Below are 19,026 nucleotides of genomic sequence, written 5' to 3' on the forward strand. Positions count from 1 at the left end.
ACTCTGCTCCATTCCATGTGAGGGTGAATATCTGTTTGGGCCAGTCTTGGATGAACTCCTAGAGAAAGCCGGGGATGATAAAAAGAAGTTCCCCAGTCTACCGAATCCTTCTTACAGACGTCCCTTTACCAGGAAAAGCTATTTCCGTAGAAGGCCGTCCAGAGATCAGGGCAGATGGGAGGACAAAAGGAGAGGTACAGGTTTCATGTTCGGAGGAGGGGGGCATCAAGAAGGTCCAGTACGTGACACTAAAAAACCGCCCCAATGACTAGTTGCCCCGGTAGGGGGGAGACTAGCTGCCTTCTACCCAACCTGGTCCTTGATTTCCAATAGTAAATGGATACTGGGGGTGATAGCTGCGGGTCTACGCCTAGAATTCGCCCGGGTCCCCCAAGATCGATTTAAAGTCACCCCGCTTAGGTCTTCCACACCAGAACAAGCTGCCCTGGAGGTCGAGGTGCATGATCTCTGCCATAAGAGGGTCCTAACGGTGGTCCCAGAGGAAGAAACGGGGAAAGGGTTTTACTCCCCCCTGTTCCTGGTCCGCAAACCAGACGGGTCCTTCAGGACTATAATAAACCTTAAATCCCTCAATGAGTTCCTGGTCATACGCCCGTTTAAGATGGAGACCATTAAATCAACAATAAAATTACTGTTTCAAAACTGTTTTATGGTGGTGTTAGATTTAAAAGACGCTTACTACCATATTCCCATTCATGCAGCTCATCAGCGGTTTCTCAGAGTGGCGGTTCAGCTGGATGGGTCAGTCCAACATTTCCAATATGCGGCCCTCCCCTTTGAGGTGGCAGTCGCTCCCCGTGTGTTTACCAAAGTAATAGCGGAAGTTATGGCCCATCTACGTGAATCGGACATTCTGGTGATCCCCTACTTAGATGACTTCCTGATCGTAGGGAAAACAGCAGAACATTGTCTGGAACAACTACAAAGGGCAATGTCTGCCCTAGAGGGGTTAGGATGGCTGCTTAACATTAAAAAGTCTCGGGTTACAGCCGGTGAGAGTACAACAATTCTTGGGCCTGATCCTAGACTCTGAGAAACAGGAATGCCGTCTGCCCCCGGAGAAGCTTGTTCGCCTACACTATCAGGTCCTGAACGCTTCCAATAACCCTACCATGTCCCTCAGGAAAGCCATGTCCCTTCTGGGTTCCCTCTCGTCCTGTATCCCGGCAGTCCAGTGGGCACAGTTTCATACAAGAAAACTGCAGGGCGAGGTCTTAAGGCATCAGAGAATCCTTGAGGGTTACTTAGAGGGCCAGCTAACCTTGTCCCGAAACACAAGGGAGTCCCTAGAGTGGTGGCTAGTCAAGGATAACTTATCCAAAGGGGTCCCCTGGGAGTATGACCTATCCCACATAATCACCACGGATGCTAGCCCTTCCGGTTGGGGGGCTCATATGGGGGAGATTCTGGTACAGGGCCTATGGGAGCATCATCAGATAGAAATGTCATCTAATCTGAAAGAGTTGACAGCGGTAGAGCAGGCAGCTAAGGAGCTACTTATGTATCTACAGGGCCATCATGTGCGAGTGTTCTCCGACAATCAGGTCACCGTGGCTTATATCAACCACCAAGGCGGGACTCGTTCCAAACCCCTAATGAATGTGGCAGAGCGGCTATTCCAGCTAGCAGAGCAGCATTTTCAATCTTTAACAGCTCTACATATAAAAGGGAAGGAAAATATCACAGCAGATTTCCTGAGCCGCAATCCACTAAAACAAGGAGAATGGTCCCTAAACACCTCCATCTTCGACCTAATTGTACAAAAATGGGGACAACCAGAGGTAGACCTCTTCGCTACCAGGGAAAACAGAAAATTAAAACAATTTTGCTCCCTAAATCCCAGAGAGAACCCCCTGGCGGTAGATGCCTTTCTGGTAAAGTGGGACTTCAGGCTAGCCTACGCCTTCCCTCCCCTATCACTACTGCCCCTGGTGATGAAGAAAATCAGGAGAGACAGAGCAAGGGTGATGGTTATCGCTCCATTTTGGCCCAAGAGGGCTTGGTTTTCTTGCCTCAAGACCATGTCGGTGTCCGACCCTTGGGTCCTTCCGGACATTCCGGATCTCCTATCCCAGGGCCCAGTGTTCCATCCTCAGGTGGCTGGCCTACATCTGACGGCGTGGAGTTTGAACGGACACTGCTGAGAGAAAAAGGCTTCTCCCCAGGCCTGGTTAACACCCTACTTAAAAGTAGAAAAGTCATCACCACCAAAATCTGTCAGAATTTGGAAAAAATTCCTGCAGAACTCTGGAGTGGTCGCTGGCACCTCAGCACCTGTAAACCATATCTTAGAGTTTCTTCAGAAAGGTCTGGATATGGGGCTCTCCACTAGTACCCTTAAAGTACAAGTATCAGCCTTGGGGGCCCTCTTTAGCTGCAACATCGCGGGTAATTACTGGATCAGTAGATTCATTAAGGCAGCAGGTCGATCCAGGCCAATAGTGATAGATTCATGCCGTGGGACTTGAACCTAGTCCTCACGGCTATGACAGAAGCCCTATTCGAACCTATCTCATCAACTTCCATAAAGAACCTGTCCCTCAAATTAGCCTTCCTGGTAGCACTAACCTCAGCTCGTAGGGTAAGCGACATCCAGGCATTATCTAGACGTCCTCCTTATATACAGTTCAAGGACGATAGGGTAATACTTAGACCCGATCCGGCGTATTTACCTAAGGTAGTTTCCAGTTTTCATAGGACACAGGACATAGTCCTTCCATCTTCCCTAACCCAGCTAATGAGAAGGAAGAGAAACTTCACACCTTGGATGTTAGAAAATGCCTCATAGAATATCTGGCAGTTACAGATCCCTGGAAGAAAGATAATGCCCTGTTTGTCTCTTATCAAGGCCCTAGGAAAGGTTGTAGAGCGTCAAAAAGTACACTAGCCAGGTGGGTTAGAGAAGCGATCTCAATAGCATACACCTCAAAAGGGAGGTCGCCACCCCGGAAGCTGAGGGCGCATTCCACCAGAGCCATGGCGACCTCGTGGGCCGAAAGATCAGAAGTGTCCATTGACCAGATATGTAAGGCGGCTACTTGGTCCTCTCCGAGCACCATTTATAGTCATTATAGGCTAGACTTGGGTGCTTCCACAGACCTCTCTTTTGGTATAAGGGTACTGCAGGCTGTAGTCCCTCCCTATATAGTTTTACTCTCTGTAATTCTCTCAGGTGGTGCTGTCATGGACGACCGATAAAGTCTTAGTTACTCACCGGTTAACGGTGTTTTTCGGAGTCCATGACAGCATCCGTATATTCCCTCCCTTTAGTTTAAATTTGGGTGTGCACTTCTTCCTCTTTTATGTACACTGGTAAGGAATAGTTGTGTAAAAGTACTGTATATAAATTTTGCCATTAACCATTGTGGTCCTCTTGTGCTCTGTAATCCAACTGATGCGTGAGAGAGGTGCCGCCCTTTTGTATCTGTAGGTTTCCTGTTCCTGAAGGGCGGATCCCCTCTCTCAGGTGGTGCTGTCATGGACTCCGAAAAACACCGTTAACCGGTGAGTAACTAAGACTTTCAATTGAAAATCATAAGTCTACATGAATAAGACTAGTAAAGAAGAACAATCAGCACCTTTGAGTGATTTCACTTTACATTCAAAATTGGTGGAAAGGCGTATGCCAGTCCGAAGTTCCACGGGTGAGCAAAGGCATCCACCCTTGAATGTTTTTCGTTTGGACCTATGGAGAAGTACTGCTTTGTTTTGGCGTTCTCCCGGTTCGCGAATAGGTCTACCTCTGGGAGACCCCATTTTTTGGTTATGGTATGGAATACTCTCATATTGAGGCTCCATCCTCCCGGATCTATGTCTGTCCTGCTTAGGAAGTCTGCCTCGATGTTGTCGGATCCTTTCAGGTGGAGAGATGATAGGGACTGGAGGTTCTGCTCAGCCAAATATCCGTGCTGAAACGTTTTGCAGGCTTCCGTATTTTGTGCTGCCCTGATGACGTAGATGGACCACGGTGGTCATATTGTCGGAGTAGATCCGGACATGAGTTCCCTGGATTGATGCTTCCGCTGTCTTTAGGGCTTCTTCTACGGCTCTCAGTTCTCTGTAATTGGAAGATTGTTTTTGTTTTTCCATGTCTTTGGGCCAGAGTCCCTGGAAGACTCCCTGCGGTGATATTGCTCCCCAACAACATTTGCTGGCGTCTGTTGTGATTGACATCATGGGATATTGTATCCAGGGTGTCCCTTTTGCTAGGTTTCCCTGGCAGAGCCACCATTTGAGAGACAGCTTTACATGTTGGGGTAGGGAGATTCTCGTATTGAGGGTCTCTGGGTCTTTGTTCCAGCGGGATAGGATATATTTCTGAAGTATCCTTGAGTGGGCCTAGGGGACCGCCTGCACCGTTTTTTGACTTTTTAGAGTCCGAACCTTTGATCTTACGCCTACTTGCTTGTTGGACGGAAGAAAGGATATTTGGTTCTGGGAATCTAGGAGGATCCCTAGAAAGACTCTCCTGGTTGAGGGATTCAGGTCTTGTTTTTCCCAATTTACCATCCAGCCTTGGGATGCCAGGGTCTGAAGGACTGATTGCAGGTGCTGTCTTAGAGTGGTGTTGGAGGGAGCCATGACCATGAGGTCATCTAGGTAAGGGATGACACATATGTCCATATGTCCTTTCCTCTGAATAATGCTACCACTTCTGCCATTATTTTTGTAAATGTTCAGAGTGCCGATGATATGCCGAAGGGCAGAACTCTGAACTGGAAGTGGTGCACTTCTTCGTCTAGCGTGACTGCGAACCTTCGATATCGCCAATGAGACGGTTGGATGGGTACGTGGTAATAGGCCTCTTGGAGATCTATGGTGGCCATGGCAAACTCTTCTCCAATCAATGATATTGTGGTCTTTATCGATTCCAGCGTTGGTACCTGACATGTTGGTTCAGCTTCTTTAGGTTGATGATGACCCGGTATTTCCCACTTGGCTTTTTTACTAAAAAAAAGCCGGGAGTAGTGGTCTTGACCCTGCTCCGGTTCTGGAACTGGTGAGATTACGGACGATGATAGCATCTTTTGGAGTTCCGAATGCAGAACATTTTGAAGTCTTGCTGAAGGAAGGTGTGTTACTTCTAGGTTTTGAGGGGGGCTGGAGGAGAATTCAATTTTTTCTCCCCATCTGACAGAGTCTAGGATTCTTTGATCCGTGGTTATCTTCTGCCAGCTCGGGAAGTAGTTTGCGATTCTGCCCGCTACCTGCTTGGCGTCATTTCTTAGCTCTGTCTTAACGAGAGTCGTGAAAAATATTTCTGCCTTTTGGGTAGCTCCATCGCCCTGTTTTTCCTTTTCCCCTGTATTGAGGGGTTTGAGCCTGGGGTGGGTGATAGGGCTTTTTCTTGGGCAGTTTCAGCTTGGGAAGATTTTTCTTCTTGTCGGTCACCTTTTCTAATAGTTCATCCAGTGCTGGACCAAATACATATTCGCCCTTGAATGGAATAGCGCACAATTTTGATAGGATAACTCCACTCCACATTTTCAGCCATAAGGCCCGTTGGGTGGTGTTGGAAAGTACGGATGTTCTTGCCGCAATACGGACTGATTCTGCCGAGGAGTCCGCTAAAAAGCCTGCTGCCTTCTGTAGAAGTGGTAGAGAGGTTAGGGGAAACCCATCTTTCATTTCGCCCAGGATACTTAGCTTTTCCGGGAATTCCCATTCTTCCAAGATTAGATTCTGGACATTATCATGGATAGGGAAAACCATTTTCTTCCTAGACTTCAGGCCGCCAAATAGATCATCCTGCACCGAGCGGTGGTGGTTTATCTTCTTCTACTCCCATTGTGATCCTGACGGCCGAGAGTAGTTCTACCATATCGTCTAAGGAAAAGAACCATTTTCTATCATCTTCTGTCTGGGTTGGGGTTAATTCACCTTTTTCCCTCCAATCCGCTGAAACCGATGACTCGGGTTCGGAATCTGAGATGTCCTCCGGGACATATTTCCTCTTCCTTGAGGTTGAGTCCCCCCCCCCCCCCCCCCGAATGACTGGGAAAAGGCAGCTAGGGACTGGATCTCCTGTCGCACCATCCCTCTTACGTCATCAGGGACGGTTGTTCCTAACGGACGATTATTCCCGTGCATTGCTGGCACAAGGTCTCTTTATAATCGGAGGGGAGTTTTTCCCTACAGATGGTGCATTTGCGGCTTGTAGGTTTTTCTTCCGTTTTTGGTGCAAGATCCTTGTCTCCCTGAAAGAGAGAAAAGGAGGGGGGCCCCCTAAAAAGGGGTCCTGAACCAAAAAGGGGTATAGCCTTTTCCAAGTGTACTCACTGGGCCAGGGTTAGCGCTGGGCTCTGCAGAAGCAGTTTTAAGGGAAGATGCATCCATCATGCAGACGTTAGTCCTACCTTATGGAGTCTTCCATCAGGGTCCTTTAAATAGGAACCGAGATCCAGCGTTTCCTTACCTCATCTAATCAGATGAGATCACTCCCCAGCAGTTCCTGGCGCCATCCTAATTTTTGTTTTTTTTTCCTTATTTCAAATTTCCCGCCTAGATGGCGGTGCGTTCCACTGTGGAACGCAAGGCGGAAGTGACGTTGCACCTTCAGGCCTGGCGGTGAACGTCACTTCCGGTGCATGCCGCTTGGTTAGAAGCGAGCATGCGGCGCGCGGGGGGAGCGCATCCTGGGCTGGGGAGCTACAGGAGGCCCCCAAACCGGTTACAACCATCCAGCATTGCCGGGGCGCCAGAGGATGGTGCGGGTCTCGCCAGCGGCAGGAGCAGTGTCCGGGAGGAAGGTCCGGGACGATCAACCCCGGCTTCCAGGTAGGACTCTGGGATTTGCCGGCCCCATCCACGGAGCACACAGAACCTCTTCATCCCGAATAGGGACAGGAAAACACTGGGGACTAGAGGAAGTTTAGGACTATTTAGCCTCGTTTCCTGTCCCTAATTAGGATGGGGAGGCAACCTCCTGTGTGCTGTCGTGGAGGGGATTAGAGAAAAAAAAAAGCTTAAACTCTCCTCGTACACTGGCACCCATGCCCAGCAGTGTCTGCACTCGCTCTCCTGGGACTTACGTGAGCCATCCACCTAATCAGCACTGGTGTCACTGTCCCCTCCATCAGACGTATATGTAATCAAGAGGAGGTGAGAACGGCGGCTGACCGCTCACCTGTTACCTATATGTCTGAAGGGTGGGACAGTGATGCCAGCGCTGATTGAGCTCATGGCTCATGTGACAACAACCAAACTACACTGCCCAAAAAGGAAGACATGACAATTGCCAGTTGGGTATACTACCAAATGCAGCAATTCACAGTATAGTTGTGGGATGCACAATTGCCAAATTACACTACGAAAATTGTACGTTGGTTGGTGGTTACACCTTGTAGAGATCCTCGCTTTCTAGCATCGACACACACACACACACATATATATTATGGCAAAAAACATTTCACAAACGAACAGAAAACCTAAGAAAAAGCATAAGTTGGTAAAGAAACAAAACAGTTCATACAGTAGTACAGAGTCCACAGTCTGAAAATAAACCACAGTAAAGGTCTTTCCAACTTCCACACCTAGACACTGAATGAGGCAGCTGAATTGCCTAAACGGGCCTTTCCGAGGCCTGGAACTGTAAGTATGGAAATGGCTAGTCCCACTCAGCTTTTTTGGACGTTCCTAAATCCCGGCCCCAAAATCTAGGCCAATCTTTTTTTTTTAAAAAAAACCCAACCCTCTAAGCATAATGTCAAAGTTCACCTCTTTCATCGCAATCTTCTAATCTTAGATGTACCACAGGTCAACAGTATGCGGCACATTAATGACAGCACCCTCTCTCCTTCAAAGAGTGGCAGCCGGACCAGGTTTATCTGGATGTGCTATATGGAAAGCACGAATAAATCTGCCGGCATTAACTTCTGATGCAGGTATTCATGTTCCCTCCTTCGGACCATAACCTTTCTAGGTACTAGAGAGTGACTGACAAAATGAGAATCGACAATTCTAGCCACCTGAAATTTGAAATTGCTATTTACCATGACTGGAGGCAGACGTAAAGGTACTGATTCAGACATATTTTGAGCAATGACCTATGAAAAACACTGAAGATTTTAAGTGCCAGTGGCACAGTCATTGTTGCCTGGATGCACTGATCTCAGGGAGAACAGACGATAATGATGAGAGCTGCCTTCAGCACTCTGGAACAGATAACTGTACTGCTGTCACACGAATAGCAAATGGATATACGGCTGAGCCACGGATCTCACCAGTACTGTATTTTCAAATGGTGATGGGGAGAAGGTCATCTGGTCAAATGAGACAAAAATTGAGCTCTTTTGCATTAACTCAACTCGCCATGGTTGGAGGAAGAGAAATGCTCCCTATGACCCAAAGGACACCATCCCCACTGTCAAGCATGGAGGTGGAAACCTTGTTTTGGGGGTATTTCTCTGCTAAGGGCACACGACTACTTCACTGCATCAGTGGGAGAATGGATGGAGCCATGTACCTTATAATCCTGAGTGACAACCTCCTTCAGGACGTTAAAAAATGGGTCGTGGCTGGGTCTTCCAGCAAGACAAAGACTAAAAACATACAACCAAGGCAACAAAGGAGTGGCTCAAAAAGAAGCACTCATTTCATGGAGTGGCCTAGCCAGTCTCCAGACCTTAATCCTATAGAAAACTCATAGAGGGAGTTGAAGCACTGAGTTGCCAAGTGACAGCCTCAAAGTTTTAATGATTTAGAGATGATCTGCAAAGAGGAGTGGACCAAAATTCATCCTGACATGTGCACAAACCTCATCAACTACAGAAAATGTCTGACTGCTGTGCTTGCCAACAAGGGTTTATACAATGTGATTTTCTGGATTTTATTTTTGATATTCTATCTCTCAATGTTAAAATTAACCTACCCTTAAAATTATAGACTGTTCATGACTTTGTCAGTGGGTAAACTTACAAAATCAGCAAGGGATCAAATACTTATTTCCTTCACTATACCATTTCTGTTTTAAAGCTTAAAGAGTAACCGTTGTTTTAATGTTTATTTAATAAATTAATAGTATACCTGGAAGTAAGGAGCTTTGTAATATACATATCAGAGAAATCTGCTTCTTTCTCTGGCAGAAATGATCATTATCAATTCTGAGATAAAAATCAGTTTTCAGTGAAGATGGACTATTACATTACTGAAATAGATAGCAGTTGGTGCTGATAAGATTCTTTGTAGACAGGAGGGAGGAGCTAGATGCAGACCTCTCTCTTCTCCCCCTTCCTATCTACATAGAATCTTATAAGCACCAACTGGCATGTAGATAGAAGGGAGGAGCTCTGCATCTAGCTCCTCCCTCCTGTCTACATAGAAGTGTATCTGTAGCAACTGCTGTCTCCTATCCCAGTAATGTAACAGTCTGTTTGCACTGAATACTGATATTTACCTCAGAATTGAGACTTTTTATAATGACTGATCAATTCTGGCAGAGAAAGAAGCAGATTTCTCTGACAAGATCTAATACAATGTTGCGTATTTTCAGGTGTGGTATTGATTTGTGAAATAAAGCATAACAGTCGTTTTATTTTAGGTTTTTTTTTTTTTTTTTTTATAAATTGTTGCCAAGCTACATAAGTTCTGTAATTGGTGAATACTTTGCTTTTGATGCGGAAGGCATGCCTTGCCCTATTTCAAGATCTTTAACCAAAATTAGCACTTCAGTGTCGTAAAAAGGTCCTGGCCGCTTCCCTTAATGATACCAATTAGGTTTACTGTTTTATTGTTTATATATAACAAATGGCAAAAAAAAATTTTTGGTTCACTTTTAATGTTTCTATTGCAGAGATTTTAGTTTTTACAGCTTGGTCTATTGTATATTTTTAAGTACCAGGAAAGTCCCTTTTAAAATGTGACCTTCACATAAAAGCTGGCAGTGACATACAGTAGAACTTTATTATACTTCTGGATACAAAAGTGCTTTACAACGGAATGTTTTTTCTTTTTTGCCACGCGTTAGATCCCAATAGCGATAGGTTCATATTTTTGGTGGAGGCTGGCGGCGTATATTTTTCTGATATGTCTGTGGGTATATTCGTCTTTACTGGGACTGACTAGTCATTCGCAATTGATGACCCAGAGAATAGGAGCTGATCTGCAGTACCCGGCAGCAGCTGTCACATGTTACATCCGGTCACCATCAGAGCTAACAGTCGACTGTTGACGGAGCCGGGTGTCTGACCTCCCACCCATCTGATAAAAATAACCAATCACCTCTCCTATGAAGTCTATAGCCTTGCGCTTTTCTCCAGTGATGTATACATGATGGAGAGGAGTGCGGTAGTCCCTTCTCACTGCCATCAGTGGGGTTCTCTGCACCAAGATCAGGTCTAAAGGCCCCGTCTCACACACACACACACACACAGCGAGATCGCTATCGCTGTGTGTGGCACGCATCAGCGACCGACCCCCCCCCGCCGGGTATCGCTGATTGTGCAGGAATGTCCTGGGCCATTTTTTGAAAGTTGGTGTCCCGCTGGCCAGCGCGCGTCGCTGCGGGAGACCAACGATTAGCGAGCTCCCAGCGCTGTAAGCAGACGCTGGGAGCTGGTATCTAGGGTAAATATCGGGTAACTAAGCGCGCGTCGCTTAGTTACCCGCTGTGTACCTTTGATACATGCGTGCTCGCACTGGGAGCTGCTAACGAAGGTACACAGCGGGTAACTAAGTGCCGCGTGCGCTTAGTTACCCAATATTTACCTTGGATACCAGCGTCCTCGCTGGTCCTGATCGCTGGTGAAATCTGCCTGTTTGGCAGCTCACCAGCGATCATGTAGCGAGGCGCCAGCGATGCTGACAAGGTCGTATCGTTATGTGTGACAGGGCCTTTAGAGGATAGGATTCTCAGTACACAGTTTAATTAATATTTCACCCAAAATATATATTAATATGTGATGATAATAGAAAGAACCAGGCTTACACTGAAAGGACATCCTTACATCCACTTAAAAACATGGTCATTTTAATGTACAAAAATATGTAACCAGCAAATTAACAGGTAAGATTACTAAAAGTTAGGAATATCAGTAGAAATGATTATCAACTGTCCCCAAATCAATTACAGAATCCACGATCCAGAAATTATTGTGATGAACAGCTGGAATTTTAGGCAGCGACGACTTCTTTTGTGATTTTGAGTTCATGTCCAATACGAGGAATTAAAATATTTTGATAAATGTGACGGTACACTTTCCATATAGTTATGTTATTGCTTCTCCTTTTTCTCCTTGAACTCTTCTAGTCGTAAAAGCCATTTGTCCCAGTAGTGCAAACATATTTCCGAGTCCATAAAATGGGCATGAGCAGGGGAGCCATCTTTATAAGCAATGACTATAAGTCCGCAATCAACCTGTAAAACAAAAGAGGCCACCAATAACCTTTCTGCTTAAAAACAAAACATTATAGTGATTTTAACTTCAGGCCAGAATAAATTTAGCCAGCATTGGATCCAGCTCCAAAACATAGCAGGTTGGCCATTTTCCATTTTTTTATTACAAAAAGTCTAAGAAGCATAAATTTCATCCAGTGACTTATATAATGAGATTAGTACAGCGGTGACAATGTCTTCAATTCAAAAGTGCCGCCCCGTAACTGTGTGTCACGCCAGTCTGGAACATGACCACTGACAGAAGGGTATGTGACCACACACGTTCACCGCTGGCCTCCAGCAACAGAGCAATCGCCATTAGAAACTAGCACATGTGAAGTGGCGTTTTAGGCTGCACAATGGTGGCACACAACATAACTCATTGGATGGCAGGTAAATACTAAAGAGAACCTGCGATGTGAAAAAATGCTATTACCCTGTAGATATAGGGTTAATCTGCAGGTTAATAGAGCTCTGAAGCCATGCAGCTGCTGCACTGAGAGCCCGGCTACTGAGAGGAAATTAACTTTAATCCCCCCTGGCAGACCCGGGCTTTCAGTCATAGAGGTACGGCCACCGCTGTAACCGCGCCCCAGCACTGACTGACAGCAGGCCCTGTACTGATGCACTGCTTAGCCAGCTGGTAGACAGTGCTGGAGTGTGGGTACAGCTGCTGCTCACTGTATATTGAGCAGTGACTGAAGGGGCGCCTTCATGACTAAAAGCCCAAGGCTGCCGGGAGGAATAAAGTTAATTTGCTCCAGGATGCCGGGCTTTTAGTGCAGCGTCCGCACGGCTTCAGAACGCTTTTAAGATGCAGAACTAAATACCCACTTAACATCAGAATAATATCAAAAAGTTCATAGGTCATCCATTATCAAAACATTATTTAACCCATCATGGGGGTTCAGCTAAGGGTACTGTAGTTACAGGTCTCCAAATTGTTAAAAAAAAAAAAAAAAAAAAAAGTTGGCGAAAAGGGGACTACAAACAAAGGTCTCGCGCTGAGAATAAGTGAATATTTGAATTAGACACCTTAATACCCAAGGGCCTCAACAGTGAAGTGGAATTGTTCGCTTTTAACACTTGTCACATGACATACCCTAAAAGATAAAAGGCAGCCATGTCATCGATTGGACCATCCCTGACGAAGGAACAGTATGCCGAAACGCGTTGGAATTGGTCCATATCGCGCTCCATACACTGTCACGTGCTCAGTCACATGACCGCTGACGTCACGCAAGGTCCTGTTAGTTTGCTGCACACTGCAGGTCCTATTGCAAGCACATCACACTCGCGCACTGCCAGGAAATGTAGGTAAGGGGCGCCTGTCACAGGCCGGGACAGCGCTCTGGAAGATTCGACCACTCCAGCTGCCACTACTGATACCATTACGGAGAACATCGATCTACCTTCCTCCCCTGGGACCAACGGAGTTAGACTCCTGAACAAGTCTCTCTGTCTGTGATATGAGGTAATCTATGCACCACTGACTGATATTTTCAAGTACTAATGCAGCTTCATGCTTTTAACTTTCTAACCATTTAACTTTTTATTAACCCTGAATGGACACATTTTCAAGGGTGTTATCATTTGGCTCCAATCTATTTTGAACCGATTTATGTAGGGGATACATTTTTAGCGCAAATACACGTGTTCATAAGATACAGATTAACCCCACATCTGCAGGTTAAAAGCGTTTTCTTACACGGTTCCCTTTGAAGGATTTGTCTGGGGATAACTTACTGGTAAATGGGTGGCAGACCGCTGGTACCTCTGCAAAGGTTGTCAGAACAGGGAACTTTTATTCCGCTTTGAATAGAACTGCAGTGCACATGCTTGACAGTTCATTCTCTATGGGGGCACTGAACCATGTCCAAGGCTTTTGCTGGAAACTCCATAGAGAATGAATGGAGCGGGGAGTCGGACTTTTAACTGCGGCTGCATTTTGAAATGGGGATAAAATTCCCACGTTATGCCAATCAGCAAGAGTTCCAGTGAGCCCTCACCGATCGGCAAGTGTTCTAGTGGGCGGACCCTCACCGATCGGCAAGTGTTCCAGTGGCGGACCCACACGATCAGCAAGTTAGCACTTATCCAGTGGATACGTAATAACTTGTTTTCATTGGACAAGCCCTTTAACTTTTCCAGTTTGTGCCGCTCTATTTGAATGCTTCTACTGATAAATAGAGTATTGTTAGAATTTCTCGGCTTTATGAATCTAATATGGGAACGTACAATAAATCCATTGTCTGCAGCATTGTTTTATTTACGCTGCAGATAAACACATGTCTAACAATCCAACTCACTTACTTGAAAGTTATAATTATTGTCATGATTTATTGCTCCGATATACGCAGCTACCTGCAGCGGATTATCAAACGTGTTCTTTAAGTGCGCTTTCTGCTTTTCAGAGGTTTTCCAGTCTATAGCACACAACTTCCCCCTGCAAAAAAGAATCAATATCTTAAATGATAGCAACCAGCGTTCTGCTTCATCTAAGCTGCACTGGAAAAGCAAATTACAGACTGCAGATAGTTACTCTGGATCATTATGACCCTTCACTAGAGTTGAGTGAAACGGGTCGGTCAAATTCAAGTCGCCGACTTTCGCTAAAGTCTGGTTTCGTCGAGTGAAACCTGACCATGCGGTCGCCGACCCGAGCACCAAAGTCGGATTTCCCAGAATGCTTGCACGTGACTTTTTTTCAGTCACTGAGCAAGGACATACACTGTGGGGAAACGAGATGAGATTAGAGAGGGAGAGCGATTTTGCGCACTTTAAAAAAAAGCGGTCCGGCATGTAGGTGTGTTTACTGTCCTCCACTCCCTGCCGACTTTGCTTCCCCATTGACTTGCATTGGGTTTCGTGTTTCAGTCGGACCTTCGACTTTTCACTATAGTCGAACGATTTCGTTCGACTCGACTTTTGAGTCTTTTTTTATCACAGCTGACACCCGCCACAATGTGTCAGGGGCGGTCACGGACCGCCCCCGACACGTTAACCCCTTGTACACTGCGATCAAACACGATCGCGGTGTACCAGGGGTTAAAGGGAAGCATCGGCAGGGAGGTGGCTCCCTCCGTGCTTCCCAGAGCCCCCCACAGCAGCGCAATGTGCAGCGCCGCTGCGGGGGGGCTCTTTACCTTCAGGCCCCCGGATCCAAGATGGCGACTGGGACCTTCGGGGGCCTTCAGGGAGCTGGCTTCCTTAGCGCCTGCAAAGCGCAGGCATGAGGAAGTCTGCGTCTATGCCTGTGACAGATCGCTGATCTGTCACAGTGATCTGTGATGTGACAGATCAGCGATCTGTCACAGGACAGTGATGTCCCAACTAGAACAATGTAATAAAGTTAAAAAAAGTGTAAAAATAATTTAAATCGCCAAATAAATTAGTAAAAAAAATTCATTTTTTGAAAATAAAAAAACAAAACAATAAAAGTACACATATTTGGTATCGCCGCGTCCGTAACGACCCGCCCTATAAAACTGTCCCATTAGTTAACCCCTTTAGCGAACCCCTTAAATAAAAAACGAAGCAAAAAATCATTTATCAAACCGCCGAACAAAAAGTGCAATAACGCGCGATCAAAAAGACGCATATAAATATCCATGGTACCACTGAAAACGTCAGCTTGTCCCGCAAAAAACGAGCTGCCATACAGCGTCATCCGCAAAAAAATAAAAGTTATAGCTCGCAGAATAAAGCGATGCAAAAATAATTATTTTTTATATAATAGTTTTCATTGCATAAAACCGACAAAACATAAAAAAACAACCTAAATGAGGTATCGCTGTAACCGTACTGACCCGAAGAATAAAACCGCTTTATCAATTTTACCGCACGCGGAACGGTGTAAACGCACCCCCCCAAAAGAAATTCATGAAACGCTGGTTTTTGTTCATTCTGCGTCCCAAAAATCGGAATAAAAAGCGATCAAAAAATGTCACGTGCCCGAAAATGGCACCAATAAAAACGTCAACTCGTCCCGCAAAGAATAAGACCTCACAAGACTCGGTGGGTCAAAATACGGAAAAATTATAGCTCTCAATATGTGGTGATGCAAAAACTATTTTTACAATAAAAAGCCTCTTTTAGCGTGTGACAGCTGCCAAAAATAAAAACCACCATAAATAGTAAATCAAACCCCCCGTTATCACCCCCTTAGTTAGGGAAAAATAATAAAATTAAAATAAAATGTATTTATTTCCATTTTCCCATTAGGGTTAGGGCTAGGGTTAGGGCTGAGATTAGAGTTAGGGGTGTGTTGGGGTTAGGGTTGGAGTTATAATTGGGGGGTTTCCACTGTTTGGGCATATCAGGGGCTCTCCAAATGAAACATGGCGTCTGATCTCAATTCCAGCCAATTCTGCGTTGAAAAAGTCACATGGTGCTCCTTCCCTTCCAAGCTCTGCCATGCGCCCAAACAGTGTTTTACCCCCACATATAGGGTATCAGGACAAATTGCAAAACAACTTTTGGGGTCCAATTTCCCCTGTTACCCTTAGGAAAATAGAAAATTGGGGGCAAAAATATTTTTGTGGGAAAAAAATTATTTTTTTATTTTCACGCCCAGGCGTTATAAACTTCTGTGAAGCACTTGGGGGTTCAATGTGCTCACCACACATCTAGATAAGTTCCGTGGGGGGTCTAGTTTCCAAAATGGGGTCACTTGTGGGGAGTTTCCACGGTTTAGGTACATCAGGGGTTCTCCAAAGGCAACATGACACCCGCAGACCATTCCATCAAAGTCTGCATTCCAAAACGTCACTACTTCCCTTCCGAGCCCCGACGTGTGCCCATACAGTAGTTTTCTCCCACATATGAGGTATCAGCGTACTCAGGACAAATTGGACAACAACTTTTGGGGTCCAATTTCTCCTTGTACCCTTGGGAAAATAAAAAAAATTGGTGACTAAAAGATCATGTTTGTGGAAAAAATACGATTTTTTTATTTTCACGCCCGGGCGTTATAAACTTCTGTGAAGCACTGGGGGGGGGGGGGGGGTTCAAAGTGTTCACCACACATCTAGATAAGTTCCTTGGGGGTCTAGTTTCCAAAATGGTGTCATTTGTGGGGGTTTCCACTGTTTTGGTACATCAGGGGTTTTCCAATCGCAACATGGCGTCCGATTTCAATTCCAGCCAAAAACGTCAAATGGCGCTGCTTCCCTTCCGAACTCTGCCATGCGCCCAAATAGTCGTTTACACCCACATATGGGGTATCGGCGTACTCAGGACAAATTGCACAATAACTTTTAGGGTCCTGTTACCCTTGGAAAAATAAAAATTGGGGGTGAAAAGCAGGGCTGTGGAGTCGGTAAGCCAAACCTGCGACTCCGACTCCTCAATTTCCCTTACACTGACTCCCACATATATTGCTTATATTTAAGTGAAAAATTTATTGTAGTACAATGTGAACATCAGACATTTAACCCCTTCACCCCAAGGGTGGTTTGCACGTTCATGACCGGGCCAATTTTTACAATTCTGACCACTGTACCTTTATGAGGTCATAACTCTGGAACGCTTCCATGGATCCCGGTGATTCTGACACTGTTTTCTCGTGACATATTGTTCTTCATGTTATTGGTAAAATTTCATTCAAATAACTTGCGTTTATTTGTGAAAAAAACGGAAATTTGGCAAAAATTTTGAAAATTTCGCAATTTTCCAACTTTGAATTTTTATGCCCTTAAATCACAGAGATACGGCACACAAAAAACTTGATAACTAACATTTCCCACATGTTTACTTTACATCAGCACAATTTTGGAACCAAAATTTTTTTTTTGTTAGGAAGTTATAAGGGTTAAAAGTTGACCAGCGATTTCTCATTTTTACAACACCATTTTATTTTTAGGACCACATCACATTTGAAGCCACTTTGAGGGGTCTATATGATAGAAAATACCCAAAAGTGACACCATTCTAAAAACTGCACCCCTTAAGGTGCTCAAAACCACATTCAAGAAGTTTATTAACCCATTAGGTGCGTCACAGGAATTTTTTTGAATATTTAAAAAGAAATGAACATCTAACTTTTTCACAAAAAAAATACTTCATGTTCAATTTTTTTTATTTTACCAAGGGTAACAGGAGAAATTGGACTGCAAAAGTTATTGTGCAGTTTGTCCTGAGTACGCGGATACCTGATTTGTGGGGGGGAACGACTGTTTGGGCGCATGGCAGAGCTCAGAATGGAAGGAGCGCCGTTTGACTTTTTCAATGCAAAATTGGCTGGAATTCAGATCGGACGCCATGTCACGTTTGGAGAGTCCCTGATATACCTAAACAGTGGAAACTCCCTACAAGAGACCCCATTTTGGAAACTAGACCCCCCAAGGAACTTATCTAGATATGTGGTGAGAACTTTGAACCCACAAGGGCTTTACAGAAGTTTATAATGTACAGCGGTACAATTAAAAAATCATATTTTTTCCACAAAAATGATCTTTTCACCCCAATTTTTATTTTCCCAAGGGTAACAGGACCCTAAATGTTATTGTGCAATTTGTCCTGAGTATGCTGATACCCCACATGTGGGGGTAAACCACTATTTGGGCGCATGGCAGAGCTCGGAAGGGAAGCAGCGCCATTTGACGTTTTTGGCTGGAATTGAGATCGGACACCATGTCGCGATTGGAAAACCCCTGATGTACCTAAACAGTGGAAACCCCCCACAAATGACACCATTTTGGAAACTAGACCCCCTAAGGAACTTATCTAGATGTGTGGTGAGCACTTTGAACCCCCAAGGGCTTCACAGAAGTTTATAATGCTCGGACGTGAAAATAAAAAAATCATTTTTTTCAACAAAAATGATATTTTTGCCCCCAATTTTTTTGTTTTCCTAAGGGTAACAGGAGAAATTGGACCCCAAAAATTGTTTTGCAATTTGTCCTGAGTAGGCTGATACCCTACATGTGGGGGTAAAACACTGTTTGGGCGCATGGCAGAGCTTGGAAGGGAAGGAGCACCATATGACTTTTTCAACTCAGAATTGGCTGGAATTGAGATCAGACGCAATGTTGCATTTGGAGAGCCCCTGATGTGCCCAAACAGTGGAAACCCCCAATTCTAACTCCAATCCGAACCCCAATCTCAGCCCTAACCCTAGCCCTAATGGAAAAATGGAAATAAATACATTTTTTTTTATTTTATTATTTTTCCCTAACTAAGGGGGTGATAACGGGGGGTTTGATTTACTATTTATGGCGGGTTTTTTTGGCAGCTGTCGCACGCTAAAAGAGGCTTTTTATTGTAAAAATAGTTTTTGCATCACCACATATTGAGAGCTATAATTTTTCCGTATTTTGACCCACCGAGTCATGTGAGGTCTTATTTTTTGCGGGACGAGTTGACGTTTTTATCGGTACCATTTTCGGGCACGTGACATTTTTTGATCGCTTTTTATTCCGATTTTTGGGACGCAGTATGAACAAAAACCAGCTTTTCATGAATTTCTTTTGGGGGAGTGCGTTTACACCGTTCCGCGTGAGGTAAAATTGATAAAGCGGTTTTATTCTTCGGGTCAGTACGGTTACAGCGATACCTCATTTAGGTCGTTTTTTTATGTTTTGTCGGTTTTATGCAATGAAAACTATTTTATATAAAAAATAATTATTTTTGCA

The 19,026-nt window shown here is 44.9% G+C and overlaps 1 protein-coding gene across 1 annotated transcript in view; it reads right to left on the bottom strand.

Annotated features, from left to right (window-relative positions):
• Positions 1 to 10,970: 10,970 nt before the first annotated feature.
• Positions 10,971 to 19,026, bottom strand: part of MGME1 (mitochondrial genome maintenance exonuclease 1) — a 32,919-nt gene continuing 24,863 nt past the window's right edge. Inside the window, exons 4-5 of the mRNA XM_073557451.1 lie at positions 13,706 to 13,838; positions 10,971 to 11,374 (exon numbers count right to left, since the gene is read on the bottom strand). Coding sequence (XP_073413552.1) covers positions 11,231 to 11,374; positions 13,706 to 13,838 — 277 coding nt within the window. The 3' untranslated portion in view covers positions 10,971 to 11,230. The remainder of the gene's footprint in view (positions 11,375 to 13,705; positions 13,839 to 19,026) is intronic.

This window comes from Dendrobates tinctorius, unplaced genomic scaffold, assembly GCF_039654945.1.
Source record: "Dendrobates tinctorius isolate UK_male_01 unplaced genomic scaffold, ASM3965494v1 ptg000250l, whole genome shotgun sequence".
In the NCBI taxonomy this organism is placed as follows: domain Eukaryota; kingdom Metazoa; phylum Chordata; class Amphibia; order Anura; family Dendrobatidae; genus Dendrobates; species Dendrobates tinctorius.